Source organism: Lissotriton helveticus, chromosome 4_1 (assembly GCF_964261635.1).
Source record: "Lissotriton helveticus chromosome 4_1, aLisHel1.1, whole genome shotgun sequence".
Taxonomy (NCBI): Eukaryota; Metazoa; Chordata; class Amphibia; order Caudata; family Salamandridae; genus Lissotriton; species Lissotriton helveticus.
In genome coordinates, this window is record NC_136063.1 from 1,615,984,658 (window position 1) to 1,615,995,959 (window position 11,302).

At 44.3% G+C, this 11,302-nt stretch overlaps 1 protein-coding gene across 1 annotated transcript; it reads left to right on the forward strand.

Annotated features, from left to right (window-relative positions):
* Nucleotides 1-9,842: 9,842 nt before the first annotated feature.
* LOC144828190 (uncharacterized) lies at nt 9,843-10,556 on the forward strand. Its single transcript, XM_078686282.1, has one exon. The coding sequence runs from the start codon at nt 9,843-9,845 to the stop codon at nt 10,554-10,556; it is 714 nt and encodes a 237-aa protein (XP_078542408.1).
* The last annotated feature ends 746 nt before the right edge of the window (nt 10,557-11,302 follow it).

Genomic DNA, 11,302 nt, shown 5'->3' on the forward strand with positions numbered 1-11,302 from the left:
CATGATTACACCACTGACTTCATGATAGACAATACAACTGTCAGTCTATAAGAACATTCACATCTCGATCACCTGCTCCCAAGCAAAATACACACTGAGAAACTGCTGGGCTGTGAAAGATTCATGCCTTAATTATTGAAATGAATCATCAGAATCGGCAATATCAGAAAATAATGTTGAGCATTTCTGATCCCTTCTCATCATACACATCCACATTCTACCATACACTTGCTCTGTCCTTTCAAATCTTCCCAGCTAAAAACGAAAGACAATGATTGGACGCTACGCGTTTTTGTTAACCATGATGCAGAAGCAATCTGCAAATAAACTAACTCCTCAGTGTAAGAGTAGCATTTACCACCAATATGCGGGATTCTTAATTGGGACAGGCACATGGAGCTTAGGGGCTTGACAAGACATAGGTGTCTCAGAGGTCTCCCACTAGACCAGTCCCTTATTTGAGTCATAAGCATGGAACTGAGGGTCTTAATGAGACTCTACAAATATACACAAGAGGTACACCCTATGGATACTTTATAGGTACAGGAGCCAGGGGGATAAGGAACAACACACCTGAAAATGCTCCAGCCTGACCAATATTAGTGCTTTTTTTATTACTATAAAAAAGTTCTTACGGGCTATTTAGAACAAGCACAATAATATAATCATTAAATATGTTTACTTTTTTAGCTAATTATACACAGTTAAAACACATATTATTCATCCATGCTAATGCATCCGTATTTATCATTAAGATGCCTCTCTAAATTGTATCTATCATGCTTAAAAAGATGCCAATTGCAGTTGGACCTGAAAATTCCTATGGTACACCCCATTTACAATCAACCACACAGCAGTCATTCTCACCTCACATACCACATCCTCAAACCTGTACAATTCACACTGGGAAATGACCTAACCTAACATGACATACACAGGTGAAAAATGGCAGAGAGAACACTTCAAAACATAGGCCCACATGCATCAAGCATTTTTGGAGTCGCAAACGGTGCGATTCCTTAAAATCGGCCGTTTGCGAATGCAAAAGTGCTGTTTGGGATGCATCATGCTATTTTAGAAATTGCATTTTTTTTTGCAAATTCAAAAATTGCGATAGCACATAAGAAATCGCAATTGTGCAATTTCTAAAATGCTATGCATCATTTCTTAAAAATGTGCGATTTTACAAATTGGAAGTGCAAATTACCACGAAGTTCAACCTCGTGGTAATTTGCGAAATTGTTCAAATATGCACAAAAATGCTTTTTTAAACTGTTAAGTTACAGACACACATGTCCTTAGCACATGTGTGTATGTAACTTATACTGAAAAGTACATTTCATGGGTGAAGGGGGGGGTCATTTGCACCCCCCTCTCCACCCTTGAAATGCATTGATGAATTTCGATTTCAAATTGCGAATTCGCAATTCCCATTCATTCCTATGGGCATTTTGGCCCATAGGAATGAATGGGAATTGTGAATTCGCAATTGAAAATTTGCATTTTTTATGCAATTCGGTAAAAATAGCGATTTTTACCGATTTGCAAAAAAAAAGCTAAAATATTCATGCATAGGCTTTTGCGATTTCTAAATTGCGAATCGTTATTTTTCGCAATTTAGAACTCGCAAAAGCCGATATTGATGCATGTGGGCCTCTATCTGCAATGGTGTTATCCTTTAGGAGTTCCAAACATTCAGGTCAACGCACATTTCGGGGGGAATAACAATTATCTTCCACCTTCATCATGACCAACCATTTGACTAACTTTAGGTGAGTGGCAGGGGTATATATAGGCAAGGACAATGGCTGCAGAGGGGCCTCAAAATATAGCTGTACAGTTTCTACAGGTTCACCCACAGAGGACTCAATCCAATGTCTACAAGCTGAGAAGCCAATTCCCTTCGTGACAGAATTGTCACTGTAAATTCATGAGATACCATGGATATCCACAGACGTTAGTTCAGGACGGACGGAGATACAAAATGTATATTCATATCAGAAGAATCCTATCCTGGGCTACTCACTATTCCCGGACTGTGGGGTTCCTTCGCCAATATTACTAATGTCGCACATCCGGCATTTCTTGCTCTGGCCGGTTCAAAGTGAATATCTGGCATCTCACTGGTCTCCCATGGGTCCCGGTACCAATTTTGGACTCCTCTGTCAGGGGTGAGGAATGCCCTGAGGGAAGGGAGGAGATACGCAACAGAGTTAAGTCTGGGACCAATGAGATTCATGGGGATTTGGCAATGGTAGTTAGGGAGTAGAGCACAGGACCCTGCAGGGGTCAAAGTGGACATTGTAACTGCTATTATAATGGCAGAAATGGGAGAGGTTACTCAAGCAGAGGGGAAGAGGCTTAAAAGAAATGGGGAGAGGAGATAACCCTCCCTTTTTATTTGAAATCACCAACCAGAGCCTACAATTCACTCTAATCAAATAGGAAGTGGAGGCGCTTAACATCACCCACTTCCCAGGGGTCTGTGTATAATGCCTGGGCTATCAGAGAAACAAAGGGTTTTTCTTGCACTCCTGCCAAGTTGGTCATATTGTATTGTATTATAATAGCATGTATGTCCTGCTTACTAACCCGGACGAAGAGCTGAAGCACTTTACGAATTGGCATGCTACTCCAGGATCCACGGTTAGTGATGAATCTCTTGGTTATGGGTCATTGCATGTTATTGGGATTCGATTTAAGGTATCAAGGGAAGCATTCCTCACGTTTACTCCAGTTTCTTTTTGGTAGCTTAAATTTATATGAGTTAGGTGTGATATTTAGTGGGGGCTATATGAGTTCATAGAAATAGTTGGTGAGTTGAAAAGATCGGCCATAGGAGTTTACAGATTGTTGGGTTGCAGGGATATGGTTTCACAAAAGAAGCAGTGGCAGCCTAAGAAATGAGGTGTGGCAATTTGATTAAATACAATAATAGAGAGAGGCATGACACTTAGGGTAAACTATACTCAGAGACTGAAGGCATGCTGAAGATGAAAGGTAAGGAATAGGTCATTCTACAAAAGAATTGGGAACAATAAAGTTTGTTGCCATCCTCATAATGCCTAGCCTCTGCCTTCATGGTGGTATCTACTCATCCAGACTATTCCATCCTATGTATGTATATGGTATTTGCATAGGGCACACCAATCCAAAAGGCAGCAGAGTGCTGTACAGGGTGAAAGATAAACATATACAATGAGTGATAGGGGAAGTAGCTGTGTGTTGGACAGTTAATGCATTGTGATGTAGTATTCTTTATAGAGGTCAGTCTTTAACTGTTCTCTAAATTTGAGCAGCATTGGGGTGGTCCTGGTGGACATGGATATGTTTTCCAGATTCCGGGTGCAGAGATACATAAGGCCTGCTGCTTTATTTTTTTGCACTTCTTAATATGCATTTTGAAGTTGCCCTGGCTGTGCACAAACCCCCAGAGATGGTGATCTTGCTGGCAGGATAAATGGAGGCGCTGGTAGTGATGGCTTTTAAATGATTTAGCTGTCTATCAAGATGTGGTGGCCGGCAACAAGACCCATGAAGTTCCATCAGGATGGGAGTAATGTGATCATATTTCTTCAGTCTCTGGATGAGATCTGTTCCGACATGTAAGATGCCCTTAAGGGCTGCGAGTATGGAAACCAGGTGGCCGTGGTGCCGGGTGTCACCACCATCCAAATGCAATAGTATATGGGCTTGAACCTCAGTTTTGAGGTTGCTTTCTGGAGAAAACAGTTCCACATTCTTTAGAAGAGAGAGTTGGTAGCAGGCCATCTTTGTTTTCTTGGCAATGTCTTCCTTGAAGGTGAGGTTGGAGTCCAAGGTCAATTTAAGTGACTTGGCATCAGGTGAAAGTTCCAGTTCAAAGCTGGTGAGGTTCATGTAATTGAGTCAGGTTTTCTATTTGTTGTTCTTGGCAAATTATAGGGATTCTGTTTTGGTTGGGTTGAGATTCCGGTAGGCACTGGAAATCCTGATCTGAATGATGTGCAGTCAGTGTTTGAGACATTGGATGTTTGAAGCAGAAGAGACTTTCAAATAAAGTTGAGTATCATTGGCATATAGGTTAATCTTTATGCTGTTATCTGCGACCAGACCACCAGTAGGCACCATAAAGAAAGTTGAAGATGACAGGAGCCAGTATGAAACCCTGGAGGACTCAGTAGGTGATAGGGATGTTTTGGGACATGGAGGTACCCATTTGAACAAGCATCGACAAAGCCTAAAGGCTGGCAGCCAAGGCAGATGTATAGTTTTTTCCCAGTGCTTGTTAATAGATGGGTACCACTACTCCACATTTTTCTCAAAAATCTCAGGTCCTGTCTCTGGATATTAAGTCTACACTTTCTCTCTTTGGGTTTTGTAATACTTACAGGCTGTTCTAAGTAACTGTTCAGTAAAGCATTGTAGAGAGTACGTTTTTTCATTATTATTATTATTATTATTAATCGGGTTTTATAAAGCGCCAACAACCCGGAGGCCTCGTAGCGCTAAGTACCGTCATACTAAAAGGAAAGAGAGGTTAACTGAACAGGTGGGTTTTCAAATCCTTCCGGAATTTTAAAAGGTTAGGTTCACTGCGAAGGGAGGAGGGCAGGGAGTTCCATTCTTTTGCGGCGTTCCAGGAGAAGGAACGTCCGCCCCATCTGGTCCGTCTGATTTTGTTGACAGTGGCCAGGAAGGCAGTACTGGATCTTAGGGGCCTGTGAGGAAGGTAGGGTTTTGCCAGGGAACAGATCATAGTTGGGGCATTCTTCCACATGGCTTTGTGCATAAAGCAGAGAGATTTAAACAGCACTCTGGCCTTAACCGGAAGCCAGTGTAGCTTCCTTAAGGCAATGGTGGCTGAGTCTCGTTTATTGAGGCCTAACAGGAGGCGAGCTGCAGCATTTTGAGTCACCTGTAGCTTTTTGATTGTAAAAGCGGGGGCACCTAAGTATAAGGAGTTCCCGTAATCTAGGCGGGACAAAATGATGGCTTGAACCATTATTCTGCGGGCTTCAAAAGGGAGAAGAGGCAACACTTTTCTCAGCATACGCATTAGCCCAAAGCATGTGGCAGAAAGAGTGGTAGCTTGCTGCATGAAGCTGAGGTTGGAGTCCAGCCAAATGCCTAAGCTCTTTATATGGCATTTTGGTTGAGGCGTAGGGCCCATGCATGGTGGCCAGTCTAACAAAGGAGTGGGAATGGTTGAGTTACCTAACACCATGAGCTCAGTTTTCTCGCCATTTAATTTTAAATGCGAGGTTGCCATCCACTGAGCCACTGCTACCAGGCAGTTACTTAGATTGGAAGGGGAAGAGTCTGCCTGATTCATAGATACGACTAATTGCGTATCATCGGCGTAGGTTATTATATCCAGACCGAAAGAGTGCACTATATCAGCTAACGGCTGCATATAAATGTTAAAAAGAGTAGGGCTCAATGAAGAGCCCTGAGGTACACCTTGATCCAGGGGCCAGACTTTTGAATAGGTAGTACCCTCAACTACCCTAAAGGAGCGATTCTCCAGGAATGACTGGAGCCAGAGCATGGCCTTCCCCGAGATTCCCATCTTGTTGAGGCGATGAAGGAGAATGCTGGTGTTGACGGTATCGAAGGCGGCACTAAGGTCAAGCAACATAATTGCTGTGGTGCCGCCTTGATCCATTAGCTTCCTGGCCAGCTCAGTTACCGCCAGGAGGGCTGCCTCGGTTCCCAATTTTGGACGAAAGCCAGCTTGGGAATCATGAAGGAGAAAGTTGTTCTCTAAAAATTGAGTAATAGTCGAGTTGACATGTTTTTCTAGAAGTTTGCTGATCCACGGAAGGAGGGAAATAGGCCGGTAGTTGGCCATGTTTTCCGGGTCCAGTGTGGGTTTTTTCAGCAAAGCCTTAACCTGTGCACATTTCCATGCAGTGGGTACTGAGCTAGTGGAAATGGAAGTGTTTAGTATGTTAAGGATAACAGGTTTGACTGTATTCTCAATTTTTACTATCTGACAGGGAGGGGCAGGGTCTATAGGAGATCCTGATTTTATTTTCGTCATGATAGCCACAAGTGAGTTCTCATCCAGCAATGGAAACTCATCTAATTTTGGAGTTGTGACATTAGATGGACTGGTTCCCATGTCCTGGGATAAATTAGGTGATTGAAAGGCGGAGGCAATTTTTTGTATTTTCCTGAAAAAGTATTCAGCTTGACTCTCACATCGAGCCTGAGCTTTACTAGGGTCAGCGGGAACCAGGGGGATATCAATCAGGGATTTTACTATTTGAAAGATTTCTCTAGAGGAGTTGGAGGCAGTTAAAAAATTTTCCTCGAAGTATAAAGTTTTGGTTCGTCTAATTTCTAACTTATACTTTTTGATGGCTTCGAGATGTGTAGTTTTATCTACCTTACTACAAGAGATCCTCCAACTTCTTTCAAATTTTCTGCACGCCCTTTTTAGTTCTTTAAGATGAGGGGTGTACCAGGGGGAGTCCTTGGATTTAGTTTTTTCTTTAAGGGCCTTAATAGGTGCAATAGCGTCCAAGGCTGAACACAGCCATGTGATATAATTCTCATATTGCAGTGCTGGGTCTGTCGCCTTTTGGGGGGGGGCAGCCGAAAGCAGGTTAGCCCATTGGTCTGGGGAGACTTTGGACCACTCTCTGCCAATTAGGGTGATGCGAGGAAGGGGCTGCAATGGCGTCACTGGAGTCCACTGAATGGGTATTAAATAGTGGTCAGTCCAGTTAAGAGGTAATGGGGTCCCTACTTCCAGTCTGTTGTCGTTACTGAAAAAACCATCGAGGAGATGTCCCTTTTCATGCGTGGGCTCAAAGCCTTTCTGTATAATCTGGAGAGCTGCCATACCATCCAAAAGTGCCTTGGCCGTGGCGTTGTTAGGGTCCTCTAGGTGGATGTTTATATCTCCTAGTGTAGAGAAATAGGATTTACTAACCACCAAGTTGGCTATTTTGGATTGGAGTGATTCAATGAAGTCTCCTATTTGATTGGGGGGACGGTAGATAAGTACGCCAGAAAATGAATCTATAGGTGAGAATTCAAGAGTAAATAGCATACTTTCAGAGTTAGAGATATCAGCCGATGAAGTTCTACAGCGGTAGTGGTTTTTATGAAGGATGCCTAGGCCGCCTCCTCTACCTTCTGGTCTATCTAATCTCTGCAAGGTGTACCCTGTTTGCAGGATGGAAGTAATATCCGAGTCAGAGGCGTCTTTTAACCACGTCTCCGTCAAGAATACTACATCTGGCTCGTTTTCCTCCAGCAAGAGAGTCATTTGCGTGGCATGTTTGGTCAATGACCGGCAGTTTAAAAGGAACATTTTGTAGTATTTGCCAGAGGGGGACTTATCTTGATGGCTGGTCAATGAGAATGTACAATGAGAGCAGATCCCAGAGTGAGAGTCAGGGAGAATGGAGTGCCGACAGGTGTAAGTAATCGGAGGCATTACGTTTTTTAGTGTGGTAAAATCATACCTCATCGGTCTACTACATTCTGGTCTGCTTTGCACAGGGGGTATGGCCCCTGGTCCCGTCCGGTCGCGGACGGGCGCAGACGGGCCCGCCTTTGGCGCGCCTTTGGCGCGCCGCCGGCGCGCCCGCTGCGCCCGCCCGCTGCGCGGACGGGGGACTTTGAAGTTTATATCCACTGTAGGGGGCGTGAGGAGGGTGGGATCGTCGATCATCTAGACCGCGATCCTACCCCTACCCAAGATGGCGCCCAAAATGAGTTAAGCGCCGAGCGCCTGAACTAGCGACGCTTGTCAGCTGGAGAGGGGGTAAGAGGCCGCCCTGGGCAACGTAAATCTTGCACCAGAGGTAGGACCAACAGGAAGATTAAAATCTATCCAATAAAATGATTTCTACTCCTAAATAGTAAAATATGATAGACCCCTAGCCTATGGTATTGAGCGATAATCCTGAAGAATAAGTGACTGTTATCTGGAATTTTGTTTTGTTCTAATGCTGTTTTTTGGTTGATCTTATCAGTTCTTTCCCATTCCTTCTTCTCAGTCACCTCATTTGTTTCTTGTTGATTCACTTATATTTACACTTTGGGTATAATGGAGGACATGAGACTTTCTTTGATATGCTGTCACCATTGATGGATGTATTTGCTCTCTAGATGTCTTCTGTTACAGGATGAACACATGCTGGGCACCCAAAACATATAGGGACATTTTGGCTATCTGATATTTGTACTGCACCATGTTTGAAAAATGTCACTAAAAACAATAAAAAAACATGTATTAAAACGTGATCCTAAATGTACACCCTATTGTATATACGATCAAGCTGTGAGCAAAGGTTTGAGATGCTGGATGTCTGAAGCAGAGGAGACTTTCAGGTAGAGTTGTCTATCATCAGCATTTTGGTAAATCTTGTTGCTGTTATCTGCGAGTAGAACTCCAAGTGGTGCCATAGATTATGGCTATCTTTTGGGTACTGGAGCTGTATAGTTTTTTCCCAGTGCTTGTTAATAGATGGGTACCACTACTCCACATTTTTCTCAAAAATCTCAGGTCCTGTCTCTGGATATTAAGTCTACACTTTCTCTCTTTGGGTTTTGTAATACTTACAGGCTGTTCTAAGTAACTGTTCAGTAAAGCATTGTAGAGAGTACGTTTTTTCATGATTTCTACTCCTAAATAGTAAAATATGATAGACCCCTAGCCTATGGTATTGAGCGATAATCCTGAAGAATAAGTGACTGTTATCTGGAATTTTGTTTTGTTCTAATGCTGTTTTTTGGTTGATCTTATCAGTTCTTTCCCATTCCTTCTTCTCAGTCACCTCATTTGTTTCTTGTTGATTCACTTATATTTACACTTTGGGTATAATGGAGGACATGAGACTTTCTTTGATATGCTGTCACCATTGATGGATGTATTTGCTCTGTAGATGTCTTCTGTTACAGGATGAACACATGCTGGGCACCCAAAACATATAGGGACATTTTGGCTATCTGATATTTGTACTGCACCATGTTTGAAAAATGTCACTAAAAACAATAAAAAAACATGTATTAAAACGTGATCCTAAATGTACACCCTATTGTATATACGATCAAGCTGTGAGCAAAGGTTTGAGATGCTGGATGTCTGAAGCAGAGGAGACTTTCAGGTAGAGTTGTCTATCATCAGCATTTTGGTGAATCTTGTTGCTGTTATCTGCGAGTAGAACTCCAAGTGGTGCCATAGATTATGGCTATCTTTTGGGTACTGGAGCTGCTCATGTGAATAAACCTTGTGAGAGATTATTGAGTAACAAATACGCTTGTTAAATTACAGAAATATCCAGAACAGAGACATGACACCGTGACAATTAAGAGATCAAAGGTATCATTGATGTAAGAATTTATCAAGCAATATTTGTATTACATATTCCAGTGAAAAGAACGTCCCATACAAAGAACTGAAAATTAGAAAGAAACCTCAACTATAATACAAAAGAAAAACCTGAAAGTGTAAATAGGAGGTGAAAGAACATACAAATTCTCAGGATTTACTGACTTTGATGTCCTAGATCTGTACTGTCTTTTGGTTTTGGTAATAAACAATACACAAAACTGGATTATAGTGAATACTTAACTCCCTTCCAAGTGAAGGGCAGCATCATAGGGCTGATAATTCCAAGTGCTAACAAGCCTTGTCTGTTTCCCAGTTCCCATAGCCTGGCCCAGATTTACCACCTATTTGCACTATCAATTGCGCGAAGTATGATGGGGCATTGGCTGCAAAGCGGTGCAAGCATCAGCACCAATCAACTTTCATGCACAATAACTGGTTCCTGCTGAAAGTTGACCAGACCAATGCACATAAATTAGTTGTTTGATCTTGCAACTTGCCTGAGGAAGACATGGCCCTCACTAGGAGCACAAGACGAGGGGGTAACCGAACGATCATGATATCTGAGATGGTGCTTGAAGAGGAGTGCGGAGGAGGCTCTATGTTGCAACAGGTGCACCGAAGCTCGGATCCCGATGTGGCTCTTGCCACACCCACGCCCTTTAGAGAGGACCTATTAGCCACCAATGAGTTCCCCCAGCCCGCCGCCGTACCCGCCCGTGGAAAGAGGTGGCCAGCGAGACTACTGTCAGTGTTCTGTTGCTTGATACTTGTAGCTGGGCTGGCCTTCATCCTGGCGTTTTTCTTTGTGTTCGTAAAAGAGCTGCCGCCCGAGAAGACAAAGAATGAAGATGGAATGGAAACTAATTTCTTGGGCTTCTGGGGTCTGCTGGTGCTGTCCCTAACAGCCGGACTGTCGTGTTGCAGCTTCTCTTGGACCGTAATCTACTTTGATTCCTTTGAGCCCAGAATGTTTCCACCAACACCTCTTTTGCCGGCAAGGTTCAGCTTTGATGTGGCCCTGCGGGTACACCACCCCGCTGGGAGATGCAATGCTGCAAACTCTTCTAGGCTGAAACATCCCACGCTGGCGACATTGGCAGCCCCAGGGGTGGAGGTGGGGTGCTCGAGCTCCAGCCGCCATTCGTGTCTCCTCTCCCCTGCCCTGCGAAGAACTCCTGCATGTATTGCTGAGCCAGCACCCTTCCCACGAGCCATGAGCTGAGGAGTGGGAGCGGGCCCTCGGAAGGCCCCCAGAGAACCCTGAAGGAGCCGTAACATCGCCGGATGGGGTCTTAAAATACGTGATGTTTCCCCCAGTACCGGGGGCGGGGGGGAAGAGGCGCGCCTCCACTGTACTGTCGCTGTAGTCTGGGTAACTTTGGACAGTTGCGCTGATGTTGCCTGTTGCCTGTGAGGAGCGCTTCTTTCTGAGGCCATTTTTTATCCCCTCTGACTGACTGTAGCTGAACTTACAATGCCTGAGTTCCAGATGGCCGACTCAGTGAGACCCTCTGTGATGTGTTTGTTCCTCCCCTGGTCTTTAATCATTGATCTCCCCAGGACCTTAGCCAGCCTTCGCCCGTCCCTGTCCCCGCCCACCCACCTGGCCCTTTTCCCTGCTTACTTCCCTAGACAGCTGAGACCTAGCTACTTTTGTATGATGCCCGGTGGAGCTACCTCGCGAGCTATAGGGGAGATTGACTTTGGACTCCCTCCTTTGACTATCACCTACCCAACCGGACTTTGGGCAAACGCTCCCGCGTCTCTCCTGACCTTATCTTCCCCCTCTCCCCTCACCCCCCCTCTGCTCCCACTCTTTCCAGCTTCTGTCCTCTGCCCTCATCTGCCCTTGCCCTTTGTCCCGACCCTGTTTTTCTGTGAACCTCTTCCCTTGCCACTTGAGACCGAACTATTTTGTCTGATGCCCGATGGAGCTACCTGGTTTAGCTATAGGGGAGATGGGTCATG